Raw genomic sequence first — 23,193 nt, forward strand, 5'->3', positions numbered from 1 at the left:
GATTCGAGAATATTTGAACTATTATTGACGTTCGTAGATTGAAAAACCCATTTTCCAAAGATTATAGAAAATCTTGCCATTTTCATTCTTGGATCTATGAACGATGATTTGATGTTCTGTGATTATTTGTATGCAGTTTTCCCGCCAAGTCTGATATGTTCGTTGGTGAAAATTCTTCACAAATTTTTCTCACAGCAGTTACAGCTTCGTGAAAATATACTTTTATGTTTATTTGAACAGTAAAATAATAATGGCTAGACGTGATTATGCTAAAGATGCTGGTAAATTAAGCATTCTATATAGAAGAAGTGTGTTCCATGTTTTCCATAATTCTGATACAATAATTTTTTTTAGAAACAATACAAACTTTTCTAAAAGAATTCAACAAGGAAGATAGTAGGGGAAACAAAATTTTCAAATATGTTGAACAATTAACGAAGCTAGCTCATCGTGAGAAAATTGCTCTATATGTTGAATTAGATGATGTGAATGATTTTGATGAAGAACTTGGAACTGCTATAAAAAATAACACAAGAAGGTACTGCAACCTATTCTCTGATGTTATATATGCCATTTTACCAGAATTTGTGCATCAAGAAGTTGTTGCAAAAGATGCTCTGGATGTTTATATTGAGCATCGTTTGATGATGGAACAACGTTTGAGACAGCCCAACGAACACAGAGACCCCAAAAACAAATTTCCATCAGAACTTATGAGAAGATTGTAAGCATCTTGGTACTTCCTGAGGTTTCAGTTCTTGAATTTGCTTATGATTTCAGTGAAATTTACTTCAAGGATTCAAGTTTGAGCAAAATACTTCCCATCAGGGAAGTCAAAGCAGAAAGTATTGGTAAATTAGTAACAGTACGTGGAATTGTTACTCGAAGTACTGAAGTAAAGCCTTTGATATCTGTCGCAACATATACTTGTGATCAATGTGGTGCTGAAACATATCAGCCTATAGCTTCTATGAGCTTTATGCCTATCATCTTGTGTCCTAGTGAAGACTGCAAAGTAAATAAGTCCGGAGGAAGGTTGTACCTCCAAACTAGAGGTTCAAAGTTTGTAAAGTTCCAAGAGCTTAAAATTCAAGAGCATGTGAGTTTCTACCTTAGAACTAATATCATTATGTATGTAGTTTTAGGTCTATGATTTTTTTGATATATGAATAACTTTTTCTTTAAATTTCTAGAGTGATCAAGTGCCAATTGGCCACATTCCTAGAACATTAACAATATTCTGTAGAGGTGAAAACACACGTCAATCATTGCCTGGTGATCATGTTGCTATTACTGGGATTTTCCTACCTATAGCTAGAGCTGGTTATAAACAGATAATTGGAGGTTTGGTATCAGAAACCTACCTTGAAGCACATGTAAGTATATCAACTGATTCTATTTCTTAGTTTAGAATTTCACAGAAGTTCTTTTTCTGACTATAACTTGAAATTAATTGTTTATTTTATATTTCCTGAGTTGACTTCTTGATTTTATTTTTTGTTTATTGTAGCACGTTGTTTCATTGAATAAAGCTGCTGAAGATGAAGATGCTTCTAATATGTTGACCCAAGAGGAACTGGAAGCTCTTACTGATTCAGACTTTTACAATAAATTGGCTACATCTTTGGCACCTGAAATTTATGGCCACCTTGATGTGAAGAAGGCTCTCTTACTTCTTCTGGTTGGCGGAGTTGATAAGAATTCTGATGGGATGAAAATTAGGGGAAATATAAATATTTGTCTTATGGGAGATCCTGGTGTTGCCAAATCCCAACTCTTGAACTATATTGACCGGTTGGCTCCCAGAAGTAAGTTTCAATATATGGAATATTTATGTTCAACTATGTGATGAATTGAAATGAGTCATGTGATGTAACCATCATGATTGATAAAATAAAAAAATATTTATCGATTAATTAAATCTTTAGGTCAGTACACTACTGGAAGAGGGTCTTCTGGTGTTGGTCTCACAGCAGCAGTTATGAAAGACCCACTGACTGGAGAAATGATGCTGGAAGGAGGAGCTCTTGTACTAGCAGACAAAGGCGTTTGTTGTATTGACGAATTTGACAAAATGGCAGATTCTGACCGTACAGCTATTCATGAAGTCATGGAACAACAAACTATTAGTATAGCAAAGGTATCTCTAGTTCTAGCATAAGTATTATGTTCTGTCATCTGTAAAAAAATGAATAACACATCTTATTTTTTACAGGCTGGTATCATGACAACACTCAACGCAAGAGTGTCAATTCTGGCTGCAGCCAATCCTGCATATGGTCGTTATAACCCAAAAAGAACAGTAGAACAAAATATTCAACTACCTGCAGCCCTCCTTTCACGTTTTGATCTTTTGTGGCTTATCCAAGACAAAGCTAATCGTGAAAATGACTTAAAATTAGCTGAACATATAACATATGTTCACCAACATAACAAACAGCCAGAAATGGAAGTAGATGCATTAGACATGACACTTATGAGGAAATACATTGCTTTGTGCAAATTGAAACAGCCTGTTATACCAGAATCTTTAACAGATTATTTAGTTGGTGAGTTTTGAATTCTTCATTGGCTGCAATAATATATCATTTTACTTTCCAGCTGCCTATGTTGACCTCAGGAAAGAGGCTAGAAATTCCAGAGATATGACTTTTACCTCTGCCCGAAACCTCCTTGGAATCCTTCGTTTATCTACTGCTCTTGCTAGGCTACGTCTTTCTAATATTGTCGAGAAAGATGATGTCAAAGAAGCCATTCGTCTCATGGAGATGAGTAAGGATTCTCTGAATCAAACATTTGAGCACAAAGGATTCAGGTGAGTTAAAAATTATGTTTGAGTTTATCTTTCCTCAAGCATTAAGCTTTTTTTCTTACTTAATTTTTTCCTGATCAAAAAATATTGTTGATGAAAATATTCATTTTTAATTTTTCAGACCCCCAAGTGTTAACGAGAAGATATTTTCAATAATTAGAGAATTAGCAGGAGAAAGTAATACTGTTAAAATAAGTGACATAATGGAAAAATGTGTTAGTAGAGGTTACACTGATCAACAAATAGAAACCTGTATTGATGAGTATGAAGAACTAAACGTATGGCAAGTGAACCAATCAAAAACCAAAATCACATTCATTTAAGTCTTGATTTAATTTTTCATTTTCTACATCACTAGAATAGTATTTAGTGTCCTAAGTTCATTATTGTATTCACATTTTGAATAAATATTTACATAATTAAAGCGGTTCATTTCAGCCACTATCAACCATATTCTTTATAATATTTAAAACTTAACTTGTTATAAATATTGTAGAGAAATTTTATCTCAACCTCATTTATTGTCTTCAACATTCATCATCTAAAATAAGGATTTTCAATAAGAAATTTCAGAACATAGTAATAGATTATCCTGTTTTCAAATTAAATCATGAATATATCGGGTAGTTTCTTATTTATTTAACCACAAAATTAACTATGTATTCAAAACAATATCAGGATAATATTTAGGCTTCTTCAGGTTCTGTACCTCCCAAAGAAAGATTGGCATCTCTTATCTGCTGTCGAATAACCCTATTTGCTTGGAGTAATTCAAGAAGTTGAGCATGAATGTTGTCATTTTTAGATTCTATATCGTCTAGAGCTGAGCTCAGCGCATCCAGTTGGTTATTCAAGGTCTCGAACTCTGCAATAAAATTTATTTGACTTACCATGTGTTTTCAACAACATTGAAATACCTTCATTTGTAATATCCAATTCATTCATGTCCAAATCAGATATATCCAGACTCCCTGTCTGTTCTGGATTATGTTGTTCAGAATCTTTTGATTTATCATTATCTGTGTTTTTATTCGGAATACGTGTCTCTTCACCCATTTTCACAACTACTAATTTGCTCTCGTGATTTTATTTTAAACAAGAAAATTGAGGATAATTGAATTTTCATTCACGTGATTTGTCAAAATCATCTGTTTATATTTTTTCATAGAGTGTTTTAGTTAAGTGGACCTACAGCATAGATTAATAATAATTTATGTCCATGACTCATATCCGAAAAATCTTGTAGAGAAAAAATTTAAATTACTTTGTTCGCACTTTTGATAGATGATTGTGTCTCTGATTGAAACAGAAATTTCAAATCTTTTTATAACGAACCATATGGATCGCTTCACAGTAGTTCGAATTGTAATGGGAACATACGTCAAAGTCAATTTTATTTGTGTTTATTTTAGTTACTGTCATTTCCATACCAAAGTTGGAAAAAAATTTCCAATGTATTGGGCAGAACAATTTAAAATATGGATTTCTTTTCTGTATTCTTTATCTCTGAACGATTAAAATACAACTAACTAATAACTTATTGAATTAATAACTTTATATTACTGATAAAGTAATTTTCTTCATGATGGATCCTGATGATGCGAGGTTCATGAAAACGTAGGTGGAAAATACGATTGTTACCAGCTCTTTAGCAATTTTAATATTTACAGAGATCGCCGTCCAGGTACTATAGATGTGCATCCGAATTTGAATGCTATTGTATTGAATTATGAAATAGAAGTTAATATTGTCGGTGCAAGAGACATTGTACTACATTCTGAAAAGAAGGTATTTTTCTCGTCCTTCTGTTATTGCAGTAAATGTACCAACCTTTTGTAATTGTAGAGTTTGAAAAAAGTCATTGAACTTCCTATGCTGAATAGCAGATCTGATTGCCTTGCCTTAGCTAGAGAAGTAGTTAACCATTGTGACTTAATACATCACTCTAGAGTTCCTGAAGTGGAACAAACTATATTTTATTTGAAGAAGAGAAAACTCAGTCATGGAGTATCAAAAGGTAAAATACAAAGAAATTTGTTTTCAATGGTTGTTCAGTTTTATGTCCAAGCTTAGCGATTTCATTTATTTGTGGGATTGAGTTTGAAAACATTTCTGGCTTTGTTAAGTCTAGATCGATGAATATTTCTCTTCAAAGCTACAGCCAAAAGAGGCACAAAAAAAATAGAATGCCCTTGTATTTTATTTTGAATTTACACTTTGTATGTTGCTCTTTTTCCTCTTAGAACAGCAGTCTGCTCTGAACCATTCATTTATTTAAAAAAATCTAGTCTGTGCCTACTAGGGATGTGTCGTTCACGAACGAACGAATCAAAAGACCCGGTTCGTTAGAACCAATGGTTCGTTCAGTTCTTCACCCGAAAAATGACCCGTTCGTTCAACTGGGTCGAATGAGCCAAACGGCTCCATGCGACCCACAAAATCGATATGGGATCTGGAGATCGGAAGATCTGGAATCGAAAGAATGATTCATAATTCCGTCTCTTCATTACCCAGGTACCCGAATAGTTAGATGGGTTTCAGACTGACCCAAAAGAAACAGATGGTAGTCGTAATAAAATGCACTTATATTACTTGCATTTCGCAACTGAATCAACGGCTCCTTGTTGAAGAAAGTATGATAGATATAGGAACTAGGACTAGTAGAAATTACAAGTTTATATTTCTGTTATTATGGCTATATTGATGAAAGTAAATTTTAAGTGATTGGTCAATTCTACAACTTTTTTTCAGATTAATTTGAGGATAATATTTGGATTCGCAGCAATAACATAATCTTGATTTCAAAAATTTCAGTTTTTGACGAAATTAATGAGACTAGATCTCACGAATTTCGAACCTGTAAATCAATGATTGACGTCTCCATTTCAAAATTTGAATCGTCCGATATCCATTTCCTTTCGAAAGACTTTTGGTTTTTGAATTTTTTCTACACTGGGGTCAATATTTCTCTCGGTTCTCTCACGAATTTGACCTCAACTAACTATTTTCAGCCAATCAAAAATATTATGGCCCACAAAACACAGCTGTTTGCAACTAAAGAAGCATCCATATTCCATTCTATCAAAATTTAATTCAACTGAACTAAACTGAAATGAAATTCCTAACAAAACAGTGAACTGATCGAAATGGGACTACGGATCCGAATTCGAACCATGCGCTATGTTTGGATCACAACCCAAAACCCAACTACCTAAAAGAACCAATGGGTCAATTGAACGGGTCTTTTGAACCGGGTCTTCTCAGCAATGGATCTAGATCGATCTGGTTCCTCGAAATTGAACGAACTACACATCCCTAGTGCCTACCTATGGTCATGATATAAAAAAATCTGTTGGATATACACTTTTGATGTTACTCCTAGTACTACTATTATTAAATGTTATTTCAGATGATAAAAATATTAAGAATGTTCCATATGTGGAAGAAACTGTCCAATATAGTAGCCTGATGGATTATATAGATTTATTATATGAAGGCATGACTGAAAAAATTAAAGGAGCCCATCAAATTCAGCTACTAGCTAGGGATCCAAACAATTTGGAGGCACTTTCTAAAAATGGTGAGTGCTTCAAGTCATTTCAATATTTAACCTGAAAGAATTTTCATTTTAGAAACGGTTATCAGTGCTCTTGGAAGAGTACTAAGAGAAGACTGGAAAAGAAGCATAGTACTTAGTACTCACTTGGTCTATACATTTTTTTGTTTCTCCATGTACTCTATATTCCATGAAGTCATATTGAAATGCAAGGTATGTTCTTGAGATAATAATGTTAATCAAAACATGCAAAATTCATAGGTCTATTACCATAGTAAAGCTGAGCCCTAATTGATTTGGTCAAACTTTTTTTTTCTAATATAATCTATATACTTTATTCATGATAATAATAATATGTCTCTTAACTCTATAACTTTATTATGAAAATGGGCAATATGATTCATGATCTTGTTTCAAGGTTGGATCGATTTGTATGGACATAATAGACCACGAATTGCGGAGGTATGATAAATGGACTGCAGAGTTGCAAGGTCAAGAGTTACCCCCAGCTTCTGATATACCAATAATTCGTAAATCTTGTCCAAATAGTGCTAGTATGTCTGAAATACCTAAAAGTAGAATACCTGAACCAGTACGTCCAAAATCGGGGAATTTCAGTGATACCAATTTCAAAGCAATAATGGAGGGAAGTGTTTATGAAGATCTGACAATGTCTACTGAAAGTATTGGTGATAAAAAGTTGTCAGATGCTGAGAGAGCAAAACGGTATAGAACCCTCATTAAGAAACAGGAGAATCTGCTTAGGATATGCTTCTACTTGCTCCTAAATATTGCGGAAGATGAGAGTATTGAGGAAAAAATGACAAAGCGTAATATTGTGGGATTATTAGTGAAAGCCCTCGAGAGAGAGAATGAAGAACTGTTAGTTTTGGTTCTTTCATTTCTGAAAAAGTTGTCCATTATGCAGTGCAATAAAGATTCTATGGCTGATTTGAACATTGTTGAGAAACTACCCAGATTACTGGACTTTAATAGAGCGGAATTAGTGCATTTGACCTTGAAACTTTTATATAATCTGTCCTTTGACAATAAACTTAGATACAAGATGATTAAGTCTAACTTTTTGCCTAAACTTATCAGTTTACTAAGTGAGTATTTCAATTGGTTATTATTAAACATATTAATACAGGCTTGATAGTTTTGTTTGATGAACACTGAGCTATCCCAGATTCTCTCATTAGCATGTATGATTGTGATATTTGCTTAAAAACCCAGAACACAATAAAATTTACTCTTACAACACGCTATGCCAACTTCTAGTGTATATTTTTTTCTATTCTGTGCATTTCAATTTGTCTGTCTTTGGGCGATTAAAAGAATTTTCATTTCAGGCGATGATCGTCATCAAGAAATTATTTTGAAATTACTCTATCATCTCAGTTATGATGATGAAGTCAAGCCTCAATTCATAGATAGTGTAGGATTGGTAAGTTACAAAAATTGCTATGTGACAGCCATCGATCATTTTCTTTTTCAAGATAATGGATATGCTATTATTGAATGTTGGCAATGAAGGGGACCAGGTTATGATTGCCCTCTGTATTAATTTAGCTGTAAGTGCATCGAATGCTCAACAAATGGTGAAAAAAAACAGACTTGGTTCTATTGTGACAAGGGCTTTCACCTATCAGAATACCTTGCTCATGAAAATGTTGCATAATATTTCGGAACATACTACAACAAGAGCTTTGTTTGTGGTGAGTTTTGATTTGAAAAATAGTTTGCTCTTAAAAAAATAAAAACATAATACTCATTCTATTTTTCATTTTAGGAGTTTGTTGGGGACATTGCCAAAGCAGTTGTTGAATCAAAGGATGAAGATTTTGTTAGGGAATGTATTGGAATTTTGAGTAATTTAAATTTACCAGAACTCGATTGGGCAGAGATTTTCAAACATTTCAATATGATTACATGGGTTGAGAAAACTTTGAAAAGTAATAGTAGTGATGTACAGCTAATTTTGGAGGTAAGCCATAGGAAATATATAGCTTTTAGTTGCAAAAAGCAACAAACAGCTGGCCAAATCTTGAAAAATTATGAAACTTACTTTGAACTCGAACTGTTGAAAAAATGGTGAAAAGAAAGTCCTAATTTTTTTTTCAGATCATAGTGCTTTTAGGTACTGCAGCTACAGATGAAGGTTGCTCGAAACTCTTATGTGAATCAAGATTGATGAAAAACTTGATTGAGCTTTTGAAAACACACCAAGAGGATGATGAGATAGTTTTACAAATTCTTTACGTGTTTTACATGGCTTTGTCTAATGACAATAGCATTGATTATCTCATAGAATCAACAGGTTTAAAATATTTATTTTTCTATACATATGAATTTTTTATATGAATCATTACAGAAGCACCAGCTTATCTAATAGACCTGCTCCAAGATAATAATAAAGCAATTCGGGAAGTTTGTAACACATGCCTGAATATTATTAGTGAAAGAAACAAATCCTGGGGAGACAGAATAAAAATTGAGAAATTCAGACAGCATAATTCTCAATGGCTGGAAATGGTTGATTCTCAGCAATTGGAACCTGAAGAAGAGGAAGATGATGATGAACTACCACCTTATTTGAACACTGAATACCTTAGTACAGCTGTAGTACCTCCTTTATCAGGTAGATATATATTAATAGGACAAATCGATTTCCTTTTTTATGTTCATTCATCGGTGCATTTTCATAAGTCTGAACTAATACTAATCTATAGAACAACTGGTCACGTGATGAAACTATTGAATTGATATCCAAATATTTGTCAGAAAGACATGGGAAATTCTGAGAAACTTAATGTGAAAAGAGTTGAAGTAAAATGTTGTAATCATTCAGCTTTTTCCTGTGAATAATCAAGAATCCCTTTCAATGAACATTGAATCACTTTTAATTTCAGATATGAATGACCTCATCGAAAATGGAGATGATTTAAATATACCAGAAAATGGTATTGATGACTATTTCGATCAAACTGAGTAGGTATTCAGTTGATGAAACATAATTATCTTCAATATATTATCAAATTCATACCTTCAGTCAAGTAATATACAATTTCCGAAAATATCTTAAGTGTAGATTGTATGAAATGGGGCAGTTGATATTCAGTTGAAGATTTCTGCTTTTCCATTCCTTCAATATATTTCACAATTTTGCACAAATTGTATAACACTATTAATACATTTTACAGGTTGATTCAGGACTTCGAGATAGAATCTATGTAGGTGATTTTCAAGAAAAGTTGCACAATTATTTGTAATTAAGCTTATTAAATTTTTTCTAGTCAGCATTTATACTCACTCAAGTATTGAAAAGTATTCTTACCTCAATTGTATTGGTGAATTTGCTTATTCTTTATCTTATTATTAGATGATATATTTATTGATGTAAAATGATGGTCTGATTTAATGCAATATTTATATGATCATTTTTAATGGTGGTCTGTTGAAGACTAGCTGTCATGAGTATTGGAGAAGATATTCAGTTATTTGTATGCAGTTTTTTTTATTGACTCAAAATCTAGTTTCACGTTATAATATAAAATAAAAATTTTTAAGCTCTACCATAAAATACACATTTTGTTTTCATATTGTTGCTAAAATCACTTGTGATATATGTTATATCCATTCAAAATAGAAGGGTTTAACCAATATTATTACTACCACTTATTTATTATGTCTTCCTTTTTTTAGTCCATTTCTTATGTTATCATATTTTAATAAGTAGCTTATCTTCCTCTAAATAAAGTACTTTTTCAGTTTGCGAATCTTCGCTTAAAACTTTCAGTAAGTACTGTAATTGGGACCATTTCATAAGCTTAGAATTAGTACATGACTTAAAACAGTCCAATTCACAAACATTTGTTCTCATATTATTAACAGATACGGTGAAATCCAAGTCTTGAAACACAGAAATTTGATTCTTTATGTTTACATCATCTTCTAATATATCAAATGTAAAAAAATGAAGCATATTGTTGATGAGCCTGCAATTCCAGCTCTCGGCAAGTTTTACTTTTTTAGGATACTCATTTACTAAATCAGAAAAACTTTCTATAATATCACTATCCCCTTTCTTTTTGAAATTAAAAGCTCCAATATTTACTAAGTGATCAAAACTTCCAAAAACAGTAGGTACAGCATGTTCTTTCAACTGATAACGTTGATAGTCTGATTCTCTTGGATTTACTACATCTTCATCTGTAAAATGTAAACGGCAAACTGCAGAATTTTTTGAAGGAACCCATGTATTTCGCGAAATTGCATTCAACCACCTTTTCCTCAGTTCTGGTTGTTTTGGAATATGAAATGCGCTGATTGCTCCTAGAAGTTTTAACGTAGATGTGTAATTAGCCTTGCATCCGGGAACACAACATCTACGTGGCATCTCTAAAGGAAAATTTCTGTTCTTTCTCTCGTGCAGTTCATACTTAAAAAAAATTTACAGACAAATTAAAATTAGTAAACAATGAGGACGTTTTTTTTTTGACAGAATATCAAGCCTACGAGCTACTTGACTTCAAATCGTTGAACGATTGAATTGAACTAATAATCACAGATTAGAGTGCTTATAATTTGTCATAAGGATGTCACTGGTATGTCATACGTGTTCAAAGAATTTACATAAAGTTGTTCTGTGTTAAAACTGTTAAATGGAAGTGATGGAAGATGTCGCAATTTGTTTTGAAGTTACAAGAGCGATGTAGATGTAAGTTCGAACTCAGATTCAGTTAGATTAGACTGCATCTAATTGCCAGTCGTAAGTTCAACATTGTTTTTATTTATCTTTTATAGTGAAACGACAATAGCCATATTAAAACTGATATTACATCTTTCGATGAAGGAATGTGTACAACTTTTAGGTCCATTATAATTATTCATTGATAAATCAACTACGAAGAAGATGTCGCACTCAAATTTTCCGCAGACCAATGGTTTTGTTAGTAAGAATCCAAATTCTGATTTTAATAGAGAGTCTTATGATAGCACTTCGATACAAGAAACAGCTGGTTTCAGTGAAAGTGCTAGCAGTCAACCATCTGGAACAGGAGCTATAAAGAAGGTTAATAATGGGCTTACTTGTAATAGAGAAAAACCTCTTAAAAATGGATATGCAAAAAACAAATCTAATAAACGGGTACCATTCAATATTCCTCATAAAAAGAGTCAAAGATCTAGTTTTTGTGATGATGAACAGATGCCCTATAATGATTTCAAATCTTGGGGACATAGAAATCAAAGAGACAATAATCACTATAAAATGCCCTTTTATGACGAACATTATGAGGGTACATATAACAATAAAGGTTATAGGCAGAATTTAAGTAGGCAAAAGAATCCCCAATATGTTAGAGAGATTCACTCAAATGATTCTATGTTTGAAAGAAATGGAAAATTTAGGAATGGTAATGTAACAAATTCAGACCATCACAATTCAGATACATCTAGCAGAAAACCAGAAAATATAAGCTCTTATGAAGAGTGTTCTAATGTGTTTAAATCAAATAGATATTGGAATTATAAAGGTAGCAGAAGAAATTTCAGACATTATAATGAGGAAACTACATATGAAGATTCAAATGCACCAATTTCTAACAAAAATGGGCAATATCAAAATGGTAGGGATAAGAATACCCTGTTGCTTGATGAACCTTTGCAAAGAAACTTTGATAGAGACAGATTTACTGGAAATAGAAATCATAAGCATAATGGTAGAATGGCATATTTTAATCAGAAAAAACATAGAAATAATGGGAAAGGATTGAAAAATAATGGTAATGAAAATTTTACGACATATTATCTTATATCTTAAATTTTTTAGTTTCTGATAGTTCAGCTACCTCACCTCACCTCATCTCCCTGTATCTTGCCTCAAACTATGTCTGAAGCATTCCTTGGAGAGTCCTCTTTCCAACAGACAAAGTCCTATGAAAATTTAGGCCAATTTAGAGATTACCCCAGACACACAACAAATTTCAAAACAAGTTGATTAGGCTCAAATAACACACAAATAACTTGAGAAACACCAGATACTCTACTTATTAGTATACTATACTACTTATTACAGACACTCTAGTTATTAGTATAGATTTATTCAGTTGATCCTAATATCAATTTTTCAGTGGAAATTGCTTCTCAAAGGGAGAGACTTGAAGGAATGATTAAACAACGAATTTTAGAATGTCTAGTCTGCTGTGAATTATTAAAGCACAATAATGAAGTTTGGTCTTGTAAACAATGTTATCACATACTTCACCTCAAATGTACTCAAGCTTGGGCAAAATCCTCTAAAATTGAAAATGGTTGGAGATGTCCTGCTTGTCAAAATGTTTGTAAGGATATACCAGCAGAATATCTGTGTTTTTGTGGAAAACAGAAAAATCCCAGAAATGTCCCAGGTAAGATGAAGGAAAGGATTTAATTGAGGATAGAAAAATGTGCAAATGTTCATTGAATTCTATTTTATAATATGATTTAAAGATATAAAATTAGTGTGATTATTTGCTCTCTAGGTTTTATAGCTCACAGCTGTGGAGAAATTTGCCTAAAGGATCGGCGCAACTGTGACCATCGTTGCTCAATATTATGCCATCCTGGCCCTTGTCCCGATTGCACTATTCTAGTGGACAAATCGTGTGGCTGTGGTAAAACGAAGCAGCAGGTTATGTGCAGTTCAGAAGTTGAAATCACCTGTGCCAGTCAATGTGATAAATTACTAAAATGTGGTATTCACAAATGTGAAGAAAAATGCCATATTGGAGATTGCAAACCATGCATAGAAATTTTACACCAGATATGTTATTGTAAAAAAAAAAGTAGGGACGTTACTTGCAGCTTCGAAACTAAAGGAAACGAAGAATATTCTTGTGGAGGCTCTTGCGAGAAGGATTTGAGATGTGGGAATCACAAATGTCAGAGAATATGTCACAGTGGTTCTTGTAATCCATGCAGTAAAGATTGCGATATAATTAAAACTTGCTTCTGTGGTAAAATGGCCCTTGAGGTCCCTAGAAAAAGTTGTTTGGATCCCATTCCTTCATGTGGCATGGTGAGTAATGAATATGTTGAACTCCTTCACCCTTATTTAAATATTCAATTCTGGAAGTCACATAACCCATGCATAAATTTGTTTCACTTTCCTTCTCAAGCCACAGTTAAACCACAAGTACAGAAATCAGGTATACAACATACAACTGTTCTAAAGAAAATTAGGCATTAGTCGGCTTAAACACTCACACTTGGTAGATCTCAGTCATTCACCAGTAATTATGAAGTTATCAACAGCTCTTAGTGGAATGAACATGTTTGTAGAGAGCCTTCTTTTTTCTGCGAGCCAGGTTTTGGTGAATCATGGCTTTTTCCATTTATATCCCTAAATTTATATGTATGAGTGAAAACTTGATTTCTTTTATAATCTTGTAAGAATACATTATTTTTGGCCCAATTCATAACATAATTACTCTACTAAGGTCTCACATTTCAGTTGTGTCAAAAACTTTTGAAATGTGGCCCAAGTAACGAACACCATAAATGTGAATCGCCTTGTCACGATGGGGATTGTCCACCTTGCAATCTCAGCACTTTTGTAAGATGCAGATGTGGATCTATGAACAAAGAAATACCTTGTCATAAGTTGATTGATGATGATGGAAGGTGTGAAAGAAAATGCACAAAGGTATTTTAATTGCAACCGTAATTCTGTCGTTTAGGTGAAGTTCATTTTTTTTTAGAAACGCTTATGCGGCAAGCACAAGTGCAACCAGCGTTGTTGTATCGAGATTGAGCATGTTTGTCCACTACCTTGTAATCGAACTCTTTCTTGCGGAAATCATAGGTGTGAATTGACTTGCCACAGTGGCAGATGTAAGCCATGCATGGAAACCAGCTTTGATGAGCTCTTTTGTGAATGTGGCGCCAACGTCACGTATCCACCTATACCGTGTGGGACAAAGCCACCAGTTTGTGACAAACCATGTTCAAGACCAAGAGACTGCGGGCATGAAGTTAACCATGCATGCCATACAGGTCCCTGTCCACCTTGCACCGTTTTATGTAAAAGATGGTGTTATGGTAATCATGAACAAAGAGGTGCCATACCTTGCCATCAAGAGGAATTCAGTTGTGGTTTGCCATGTGGAAAACCCATACACTGTGGTAGACATAAGTGTATCAGTCCTTGTCATTTAGGTAAGTTTCATACTAAGATCAGATGTGAGGAAAAATTTTTATTTACAAGTTTTGATTCTCAAACACATCCAAAATTAGGCCATACCAAGTTGAAAATTTTTTGTACTATCTCAAGATATGAGCACATGACAACATTTCAATTTTTTGTTCAGAAAAAAATATTTCTTATTTAGGAACCTGTCCTACGCCATGTAAACAGCCATGTGTTTTTGAGCGTTCATCATGTGGACATCCTTGTCTTGCAACTTGCCATGAGCCCCCTTGTCCACAAAGTAACTGCAAAAGTAAGGTTGCAGTTTCTTGTATTTGTGGAGTTCAGAAGGGAGTTAGATCATGTAATGACGTGATCAATGAGATCAGAAATATAGAATTAGCCCAATTGAGTGAAAAAATGTTAAATATGTCCAAAAATCAATCTGTAGATATGACTGACTTGAAAAAGCCCAAAAGACCAGACGTTCTCAAAATGTAAGTATTCATTTCAATGTAACTGATTAATATAACTCAGGATTACTTTTTTTTACCAATCGACAGCTTAGAATGTACCGAAGAATGTCGTGTTATTGAGAGGAACCGCAGACTGGCCATAGGCCTACAAATCCGCAATCCAGATATAAGCCAGAAACTCACTCCTCGATATTCAGACTTCATGAAAGGTTGGGCCAAAAAGGATCCTCACTTTTGCCAACGAGTGCACGATAGATTAACCGAGTTGGTGCAATTGGCCAAGCAGAGCCAACAGAAGAGTAGAGCACACTCTTTTGAATCAATGAACAGAGATAAACGCCAATTTGTTCATGAATATTGTGAGCATTTTGGTTGTGAAAGTGAAGCTTATGATGCTGAACCAAACAGGAATGTTGTGGCTACAGCGATAAGGGATAAATCTTGGTTACCCAGTATGAGTGTTTTGGAAGTAATTCAAAGGGAGAACGGCCAAAGGAAAGTGCCTATGCCTACTAATTTGGAAAGGAATTTGTGTTCTCAATCTGAAAGTGTTACTTTAAAACCTTTAAGCAGAACTTATAGGTCAAGTGTACAGACGAATGATGTTGAATATTCAAAGAAGTAGTTTGCTTCACTTTTTTTCTTCACCTGCCAAATGGGTATGGTGAAACTTTTTTTTTAATAGTAATTCTGAAAAATCATAGCAGGAAATAAAGTGATAATAAAATGTTAACGGTTATAGTTATTATATTGCCTCATTTATTAATGAGATTGTCTTTTTTCGATTGATAGTTACTGTTTTTATTTTTTTGTGAAAGTTTTTCATATTCTTTGAGTTTAGACCTACACCCCCCTCAACTGCTTAGCATCAGTTTGATATTTAGAATTGTTTCTCATCATTGAAATTTTTTATCATTTAAGTTTACATTGAATTTTGTTGGTACTTTTAGTCATTATAACTAGGGGTATTATTTGTAATTTCTTGGGTAATATTTTCTTGTAATTTCATTTATAAATCCAATGAAGTAAATTTGTGATTTTACTCCTTAACTTGAAGAATTACTTTGCTTTTCTGTATATTGAGTTCCTTTCGAAAATGGGAAGGGAATAAAATTATTTAAGAATTTGTTTTGTTTAATATTGCAAAGAACTGAATGTTGAATAGTTTTTGAAAAGTGATTAAAGGATTGAACTGACTAGAATGGATATTGGGCCACATGACAATCGACTAATCGGAATTTGGAACCAGTAAGATGATAAGACCCAGTGCATCATAAAGACATAATTTTCCGAAAATGATCAATAAATCATTTTTGACTTAGGCCCTTGAATATATTTAATTTTTTCAGCTTGATAAGTTAAGGAAACTTATTTATTTTCACATTCAGTTGTATATTTAAATAAATGTAAACATATTGCTCACAATATGAAAATTATCAAAAGAATTTCACATACAGCTCATAACAGAAGTACAGATAGCCTCCTCTTTTGACTATAACAATTATTTTTTGGGATAAATACACATCAAGTAACAACATGACATCAGGTAAGAGTATGAGTCTTCTGCTATCCATTTTAGAAGGAACTGGCTTAACTTATTATTTCATAACATTTCCATGTTTGCAATTCTTTATAGAACTCGAAGAAAGTATCAAAATTTTACATTTCTTCATAAATATGAAGACATTTATATTCTGCAGTTATTTTATATTCCATAATTTTAATGTTCCAAGGTTTCCTCGTTGATCATGAACACCATTTCATTAAAATGAACAGCAACTATTTGTTTTCCTTGCTGTTTTATAAAATGCTTTGGATTGTATGCTCAATCCTTCTGATTTAGCTACTAAATCATCTAGTTTCTCTCCTCTTTGTAACACAGCTTCAATGGTATGATGCTAAAAAATTACAATAAAATATCATGAAGTTCATGTAAAGTTTACTATATATGGGTTTTTCTGTGAGTTCAAGTAAATGTGAAGTATAATGTTTTATCATTAATTATTCAGAAGAATCAGTTCTTACTCACTAGTATAATTTTAGTTTCATCTAAATCCTCTTGTATCTTAGTCATAGCATCAGCTTCTTTGGGATTTTGGTATTTAGCAAGGTACTGATTCAATTGCGGATACGATACATCTTTTTCTGTTAAATTAGGCCAATTAGAAGGATGTATTTGACTGAACTCATCTAAAATCTTGGTAAGAAGAGTATGAGATACTCTAGATGGATATTCTTGATCAGAGATCACTACTCCAGCCAAGTTATCTGATCTTACATAGACATGGCACATATATTCTGCAATACAAAAAAAAACGGTAAAGCAGAAACTAAAAGAAAAATCATTGAGTATCACCTCCTTCCTTAACAGATTGTCGAGACGCTGGGGAGGTGCGCTCCACGATAGTTTTACAAAAGAAAGTCATAAATTCTTGAATAGAACCTTTTTGAAAGTAACCAAATTTTTGGAGATCGAATGCCGATTTCAGCCATGTTGCACTTGTGGGACCTTTGTATAGAATACTCAAGCAATATAATTGCACCATTTTTCTAATAACTTAATTAGAATTGAGGAAAATATGGAGCATTGAACAAGGAAAATGATGGAGGAAACTTTGAGCTATATGAAACAACAATGCATTATTTGACATTTATTTACATCTTGTCAAAATCGTAGACAAAATCACAGATAACCATAGAGACAGAAAACTTTTCTTGTTTATCAAACTGTGGTTTTGACCAAAGATATCAGTTTTAGAAATAAAAAAATTGGCAAAAACCTACACTAATTAATTATCAAATATACATTATTACAGTCTACAAAAAATTATACAGAATATAGGATCAGGATTTGATAAGGCTACCTATTCCCCTTTCCATCCGAAGATGAACTATTGGCAATAAGGTTTGAGTTCAAGCCTAGGTGAAATATTCATCGCTTGAAGCTCTGTAAACAACAATTTTGCCGCATATGGCATTTTAATCTTAAAGACTCCTTTGGAACTTCGACAACTTGGACACCACCCATTTTCAGCTAACCTCCCACAGTTGTTGCAAACATCAACCTGACATTCATCACTTGAAATACATAACCTTTCGATCAACATTCGACTGAAAAAAAAATTTAAGTCGATTTTGATTATTCCAACATATTGTTCTAGTAAGAGTTTCAACGTAATTCGATTTTTGATGACACATACATATGTGAGAATGTGAAAGATAACATAACATACCTAGCTCCATAACCTATGATACAATCCCTCTCCATCTCTCCCAAACGTAGTCCACCGTCTCTACTTCTTCCTTCAGTAGGCTGTCTGGTGAGTAGAGCTCTTGGACCTCGAGCTCTAGCATGTATTTTATCCTGTACCATATGCTTCAGTTTTTGATAATATACAGTCCCAGCATAAATGTAAGCATTCAGTGGCTCTCCTGTTGTGCCAGAATAAAATATGTCTTTCCCTTGATAATGGAAACCATGATTTTGTAGAATATCTCCAATCTCTTCAACTTTTGAACGTTCGAAAGGCGTTGCATCATGGAATTTACCTTTTTGAAATCAGAAGAAATTACTATAGGATACTTCAAAACCTTCCAGACCATGATTCTAGATCTAGACCATTATTTTACAATTGAATGAATTATATTTGTACCTTCCACTGCAGCTGCTTTACCAGCCAAAATTTCTATTAGTTTTCCTACTGTCATTCTGGATGGAAATCCATGGGGATTCATAATTATGTCAGGACACATACCATATTCATTGAACGGCATATCTTCTTGCTCAGCAATAAGACCTAAAATAAAAATGGGCAATATTTACATCAATAATTTTTTCACAAGTATCATGGAAGACAAGAATGACATGAGAAGCATACCAACTACTCCTTTTTGTCCATGTCTCGAACTGAACTTATCACCAATTTCTGGTCGTCGTGTTTGCCTCAGCAAAAGTTTCATCAAGGTAGTATCTTCCTCATTGGTCGTTATCATCACCTTTTCAACATAACTGGGTTCTATATTTCGGTAACCTACAGGAACGTCTTTATATTCTACAGGACCTGAATTCACATCAGGTATATTTTGAACTATAGGTGTTGACATATTAACCAAAACCTGAAAAAATAGGAAAAATTTAAGAATTTTTTATTTGGAAAGGGTCTATTCATTATTGAATTCCTCTCTTCTTTAGTAACAAATGGCATCCAAGACTTGTTTTTCACCATCAACATACCTGTTTATCCTTGATCATTTCACCTGGTGCAGCTATTCCATCGGCATCTAGAGCCTCATGTTTCCATATCGGCTTATTTGTGGTTGTATCAATTAAAGGTCCTTGAATCCTATCATAAGTTTGATTGGGATATCTTTTCATGATACATTTTGTTGTTTTATATACGAGACATCTTCCAAAACCTCTATCTATTGAGGCCTTGTTCATGACTAAGGCATCTTCTATATCATAACCACTATAGGACATAACTGCTATGACTGCGTTATGACCTGCTGGTAGTTTATCGAAATTTGTAAGCTCTATACTTTTTGTCTTCACCAATGGTGTCTGAGTATACACCAAATTGTACATCAATGTATCCATCCTCATTTTTTGGTTATAACCAATAGCACCTGGAGAAAAGTTGAAATGAATATATAATATCGAGTTCGTTCAAGTGGTCACACTTCTTTTAATCCCATTTTGATAATGTATTAAATCAAGTTTTCAACAAGAGAATGATACAATACATACCCATAGCCTGTTTTCCCATAGCGCACTGATATGTATTTCTGGGACTTTGATTATGATGGGGATAAGGAACTAGGCCTGCACAAACACCCAGTATAGTGAAATTGGCGATTTCCAGATGCGTTGTGTCAATAGCAATTTCACCCTCATAACACGCAATCAGAACATCATTCTCCTCATTCACATCAAGATATTCTATCAGTCCTAAAATAGTGGTTGTTGAATTATTTTGAAATAAAATCTTATTCATTTACTTACCATCGTTTAAGAAATCTTCAAATGTTCTAAGACCCTTTTGAAGAGCATCCAAATGTTCTTGGGTAACTAAAGATTTACCTTTTTGGACTATAACATAGGGTCTACATAATCGGCCTCCATCTGAACATATATAAACACATCGTTGAGACTTTTTAGGATAAATGGATACAAATTTGTTGATTATGCCTCGTCTTCTGAAACTTCTAAACTGTGCTATAAGTGTTTTCCAATCCGAGGTTATACCGATAATATTACCTAAAGAACAAACACATATACACGTATATCTTAAATTCACTGCTCAAATATTATTGATAATATATACTGGTTTGGTCAGTCAATGACCACCGGTCAGTTATAAACATTTGTTATGATATTCCCAACAAATACTTACCATTCAGAAACACCATCCAATGTTTAATATAATGTAACTTGTCTATGTGCACAAACCCTACTTCCATAACTCCTGTAGAATTGGCTAAACGCCTCAAGGGATATTCATCTCCTTCTGTTGTAATATGAGTCATTAAAGCCAGATTTTTTACCAGACCACAAGCCTGAAATAGAAAATGTTGATGGAAAAATTTAAATTAAATACCTAAAAGTTTCTCAATCGTTCAGAAAACAAATATTTCATTACCTCTCCTTCAGGAGTATCGCAAGGGCACAGCATACCCCACTGACTTGAATGTAGGGACCTAGGTCCCGAGACTTTTCGAGTTTTTTCAAACTGAGAATTCACCCTCGTCATCATGCCAAGAGCCGATATGTAGCTGAGTCTGGAGAGGACTTGAGTTACTCCTGACCTTTCCATTCTAAACCTCTTTATTGTCCAGTTGCCCTGAAATTGTTTTTCTTAGATTGAGAATCGCCCTTATTTATTTCAATAATAATATCTAGTAGATACTCAGAGAGAAAGTATCCAGTAGAGATGAACTTACAGTTGAAATTGCAAACACAAGAGAACTTGTGATGAGATTTGATGTCATATATTTAACTATGTCAAAAGGCTCTGCTCTAATTTTCGAAATGGTCTTTTCTGCTATCATCTTCAAATCGGTATTGAACCGTTTGAAAACATCCTCAAACATAAGGGACAGTAGCGATCCAGCCAACTCTAATCTTTTATTTCCATAGAAGTCCCTATCATCCAATTTACTTTCATCCGTTTCAGCTTCCATCATTCTTTTCATCTAACAAATATTCATGAATTAGTAGACTTTTTTGAACAAACTAATATTCAAATTGGTTAGGTTTCTCCCTAATCTTGATAGACTTGTTGTAAAATTGATAACTATTTAGAATTTGTTAATATACTTGAAGCTGACTAGAGTTAGGAGAACTTATATTCTAACTTAGATTGTATTCAAGTGGGAGTAGAATATTTACCATAACTCCTAAATAAACACATTTCAAGTGGAAGTTATAATCTACCACTGGCACATGAGCTAATATTGTTGTTGCCAATAGTTCTCTAGCTTCATCTTCTGGAGCTTTCACTCTACTGGCATGGGTAACATATCTTTTCACCACAAGTTTTGATCCCAAGTATTTTAGAGCAGCCATTCGTGAATGAATTTTTTCCTTAAAACAGGGTTCTAAAGTAGGTATAAATCTGTTCATATCTTCTAGAGCCATCAGGTAACCCATGTCTTTTATATCTACTTTACCCATTGCTTTGAATATAATAGCGACTGGAATAGGCTGCAAAAATATATCTTTCTTTACCATATCAAAAACACTGCTAATTCTATGAAATTATCTCCATTTGAACAACTTTTACAAAATCAATCATCCAATACAAGATAAAACCTCATTCAAAAGTATAAGAGTATATGTAAAAGTCAAATATAAGAATTTATATAAACTCACCTCAGTAAATGTATTATGTCCTAAATAATATCTATTTCCTTTCTTGAAGAGAGTAGTTCTTGACTTCTTTTCATGAGTAGAACTAGTAACTTCACATCTTAACTGATTATCTGCTTTTTCAATTATGATTTTGTTCCTAGATAACTGTTCCTGAATGAGTATAACTCTTTCTTGGCCCTTTACAACAAAATAACCACCGGGGTCTAGTGGACACTCATTCATTTTTCCCAATTCATACTCAGACTTATTACACAAAACACATTTTGAAGATTTCAACATAATGGGCATTCTAAAAGAACAATCACATACATAGATTTGAGAAATGCTCAAAATTAAAAATAGATTCAAAATCTTATTCTTTCGAATGATATAACTTTGAATTATAAAATAATTAGCTTGAAGGTCTGTAAATTCAAAAACATATTTGTAGAAGCACATAATATGAACCAAATTTTTTATTGGCATTGAAAATTTTTTTATACCTTCCAATCATTAAACCTTCCTTGATGAACTTCCTGGATCCCTTGGTATATTCTATATCTACAAAAATTGGCGCAGAATAGGTCATATCTCTTAATCGACATTCATGTGGGGTTGTTGGTTTACTGATATTATATCCCTCATTAACATCTGGACTGCCAACATAAACATTCGTGTATCTATAATTGAAAAAATTTTTGAGTAACTGAATGTAAGCCGAAACAAAACACCTTACTTAACATAGAATGAAGGATCGGCATCACAAACCACTTTGCTATTAGCCTGCACAATTTTCTTTATGTCGTTTGTGATAAAATAATCAAAGGAATCTATATGTTGTTTAACCAATCCTTTAACTCTTAGAAAAGACGTTACTAGCTTCGATTTATCCTGTAAATGTCGAAATTTTAATAATTCTGGCAAAGATAGTTTTTCTTGTAACTTACCAAGTTTAGTGGAGAATTTCGCACATCTGTTGATTCCATGTTCATGTTTGAAAATAAAACAATGATCTCAAAGCAAGGGTATATGGAGCAAAGATATTAATAATATCTTTGATATGGAGGGTAGTTGGGTTAAAAGAATTGGGTTATGTTGTGGTAAGATGTCTTAAACATTAGGTTAGAGCACAGAACATCAAATAACTGCCAGAGAACAAATGAGATTTATTCTGTTCACACAACAGAATGGGCGTTCATTTTCGATCTCCGACCAGTAAGATTGCTCAGTTTCTGTTGTTATGGATTAATGATATCTTCGAAGATTAACTTTTTTACACTCTTGAATGAAACTTACTTCAAATACTTTATAGTAGCGTTCTAATAGGGT

At 33.3% G+C, this 23,193-nt stretch overlaps 6 protein-coding genes across 9 annotated transcripts; 3 read left to right on the top strand and 3 right to left on the bottom strand.

The window, feature by feature from the left end:
* The first annotated feature begins 122 nt into the window (after positions 1-122).
* On the top strand, positions 123-3,236 carry LOC123311751 (DNA replication licensing factor Mcm7). The gene is made up of 9 exons (XM_044895824.1): positions 123-281; positions 355-724; positions 781-1,099; positions 1,194-1,376; positions 1,511-1,808; positions 1,929-2,140; positions 2,216-2,549; positions 2,602-2,815; positions 2,934-3,236. Exons 1-9 carry the CDS (start codon positions 251-253, stop codon positions 3,133-3,135), a joined length of 2,163 nt encoding a protein of 720 aa, XP_044751759.1. The 5' UTR covers positions 123-250; the 3' UTR covers positions 3,136-3,236.
* Positions 3,237-3,429: 193 nt separating this feature from the next.
* On the bottom strand, positions 3,430-3,968 carry LOC123311752 (UPF0184 protein AAEL002161-like). The gene is made up of 2 exons (XM_044895826.1): positions 3,730-3,968; positions 3,430-3,677 (listed from the first exon to the last, which is right to left on the bottom strand). The coding sequence occupies exons 1-2, from the start codon at positions 3,866-3,868 to the stop codon at positions 3,499-3,501; spliced, it is 318 nt and encodes a 105-aa protein (XP_044751761.1). The 5' UTR covers positions 3,869-3,968; the 3' UTR covers positions 3,430-3,498.
* A 257-nt stretch (positions 3,969-4,225) lies between these two features.
* Positions 4,226-10,031, top strand: LOC123311062 (kinesin-associated protein 3). Its single transcript, XM_044894822.1, has 13 exons — positions 4,226-4,429; positions 4,483-4,600; positions 4,658-4,829; positions 6,222-6,392; positions 6,445-6,581; positions 6,787-7,477; positions 7,721-7,815; positions 7,868-8,086; positions 8,161-8,355; positions 8,493-8,688; positions 8,743-9,009; positions 9,281-9,359; positions 9,572-10,031. The coding sequence occupies exons 1-13, from the start codon at positions 4,395-4,397 to the stop codon at positions 9,603-9,605; spliced, it is 2,409 nt and encodes an 802-aa protein (XP_044750757.1). The 5' UTR covers positions 4,226-4,394; the 3' UTR covers positions 9,606-10,031.
* A 920-nt stretch (positions 10,032-10,951) lies between these two features.
* On the top strand, positions 10,952-16,140 carry LOC123311064 (protein shuttle craft-like). 3 transcript variants are annotated; one of them, XM_044894825.1, is made up of 8 exons: positions 10,952-11,088; positions 11,175-12,154; positions 12,503-12,778; positions 12,893-13,428; positions 13,864-14,055; positions 14,111-14,567; positions 14,741-15,035; positions 15,102-16,140. In XM_044894825.1, the coding sequence occupies exons 2-8, from the start codon at positions 11,284-11,286 to the stop codon at positions 15,637-15,639; spliced, it is 3,165 nt and encodes a 1,054-aa protein (XP_044750760.1). In that variant the 5' UTR covers positions 10,952-11,088; positions 11,175-11,283; the 3' UTR covers positions 15,640-16,140. The 3 variants fall into 3 exon arrangements, with proteins under 3 accessions (XP_044750760.1, XP_044750761.1, XP_044750762.1); XM_044894826.1 differs by having other exon boundaries at positions 11,004-11,139; positions 11,243-12,154; XM_044894827.1 differs by having other exon boundaries at positions 11,070-11,088; positions 11,243-12,154.
* A 253-nt stretch (positions 16,141-16,393) lies between these two features.
* Positions 16,394-17,686, bottom strand: LOC123311068 (synaptobrevin homolog YKT6). 2 transcript variants are annotated; one of them, XM_044894832.1, is made up of 4 exons: positions 17,371-17,686; positions 17,044-17,312; positions 16,730-16,912; positions 16,394-16,668 (listed from the first exon to the last, which is right to left on the bottom strand). In XM_044894832.1, the coding sequence occupies exons 1-3, from the start codon at positions 17,558-17,560 to the stop codon at positions 16,778-16,780; spliced, it is 594 nt and encodes a 197-aa protein (XP_044750767.1). In that variant the 5' UTR covers positions 17,561-17,686; the 3' UTR covers positions 16,394-16,668; positions 16,730-16,777. The 2 variants fall into 2 exon arrangements, with proteins under 2 accessions (XP_044750767.1, XP_044750766.1); XM_044894831.1 differs by having other exon boundaries at positions 16,394-16,912; positions 17,371-17,682.
* On the bottom strand, positions 17,653-22,969 carry LOC123311063 (DNA-directed RNA polymerase III subunit RPC2). The gene is made up of 15 exons (XM_044894823.1): positions 22,812-22,969; positions 22,601-22,755; positions 22,368-22,544; positions 21,886-22,174; positions 21,403-21,717; positions 20,955-21,206; positions 20,654-20,854; positions 20,408-20,570; positions 20,017-20,271; positions 19,762-19,962; positions 19,249-19,640; positions 18,893-19,130; positions 18,668-18,811; positions 18,248-18,563; positions 17,653-18,125 (listed from the first exon to the last, which is right to left on the bottom strand). Exons 1-15 carry the CDS (start codon positions 22,854-22,856, stop codon positions 17,906-17,908), a joined length of 3,363 nt encoding a protein of 1,120 aa, XP_044750758.1. The 5' UTR covers positions 22,857-22,969; the 3' UTR covers positions 17,653-17,905.
* Positions 22,970-23,193: the final 224 nt, after the last annotated feature.

This window comes from Coccinella septempunctata, chromosome 4 (genome assembly GCF_907165205.1).
Source record: "Coccinella septempunctata chromosome 4, icCocSept1.1, whole genome shotgun sequence".
Taxonomy (NCBI): Eukaryota; Metazoa; Arthropoda; class Insecta; order Coleoptera; family Coccinellidae; genus Coccinella; species Coccinella septempunctata.

Excerpts from the sequence above, each read along its gene's own strand:
- LOC123311751 (XM_044895824.1), top strand. The coding sequence starts at position 251 with ATGGCTAGACGTGATTATGCTAAAGATGCTG. Across the intron at positions 1,100-1,193 it reads AGCTTAAAATTCAAGAGCAT|AGTGATCAAGTGCCAATTGG; the intron begins GTGAGTTTCTAC and ends TTAAATTTCTAG. Across the intron at positions 1,377-1,510 it reads AAACCTACCTTGAAGCACAT|CACGTTGTTTCATTGAATAA; the intron begins GTAAGTATATCA and ends TGTTTATTGTAG.
- LOC123311752 (XM_044895826.1), bottom strand. The coding sequence starts at position 3,868 with ATGGGTGAAGAGACACGTATTCCGAATAAAAACACAGATAATGATAAA. Across the intron at positions 3,678-3,729 it reads ATTGGATATTACAAATGAAG|AGTTCGAGACCTTGAATAAC; the intron begins GTATTTCAATGT and ends ATTTTATTGCAG.
- LOC123311062 (XM_044894822.1), top strand. The coding sequence starts at position 4,395 with ATGATGGATCCTGATGATGCGAGGTTCATGAAAAC. Across the intron at positions 6,393-6,444 it reads GGAGGCACTTTCTAAAAATG|AAACGGTTATCAGTGCTCTT; the intron begins GTGAGTGCTTCA and ends TTTTCATTTTAG. Across the intron at positions 8,087-8,160 it reads CAACAAGAGCTTTGTTTGTG|GAGTTTGTTGGGGACATTGC; the intron begins GTGAGTTTTGAT and ends TTTTCATTTTAG.
- LOC123311064 (XM_044894825.1), top strand. The coding sequence starts at position 11,284 with ATGTCGCACTCAAATTTTCCGCAGACCAATGGTTTTGTTAGTAAGAAT. Across the intron at positions 12,779-12,892 it reads AAATCCCAGAAATGTCCCAG|GTTTTATAGCTCACAGCTGT; the intron begins GTAAGATGAAGG and ends TTTGCTCTCTAG. Across the intron at positions 13,429-13,863 it reads CCATTCCTTCATGTGGCATG|TTGTGTCAAAAACTTTTGAA; the intron begins GTGAGTAATGAA and ends CTCACATTTCAG.
- LOC123311068 (XM_044894832.1), bottom strand. The coding sequence starts at position 17,560 with ATGGTGCAATTATATTGCTTGAGTATTCTATACAAAGGTCCCACAAGT. Across the intron at positions 17,313-17,370 it reads ACAATCTGTTAAGGAAGGAG|AATATATGTGCCATGTCTAT; the intron begins GTGATACTCAAT and ends TTTGTATTGCAG. Across the intron at positions 16,913-17,043 it reads ATGAAACTAAAATTATACTA|CATCATACCATTGAAGCTGT; the intron begins GTGAGTAAGAAC and ends GTAATTTTTTAG.
- LOC123311063 (XM_044894823.1), bottom strand. The coding sequence starts at position 22,856 with ATGAACATGGAATCAACAGATGTGCGAAATTCTCCACTAAACTTG. Across the intron at positions 22,756-22,811 it reads GAAATTCTCCACTAAACTTG|GATAAATCGAAGCTAGTAAC; the intron begins GTAAGTTACAAG and ends CGACATTTACAG. Across the intron at positions 18,126-18,247 it reads ATCATAGGTTATGGAGCTAG|TCGAATGTTGATCGAAAGGT; the intron begins GTATGTTATGTT and ends TTTTTTTTTCAG.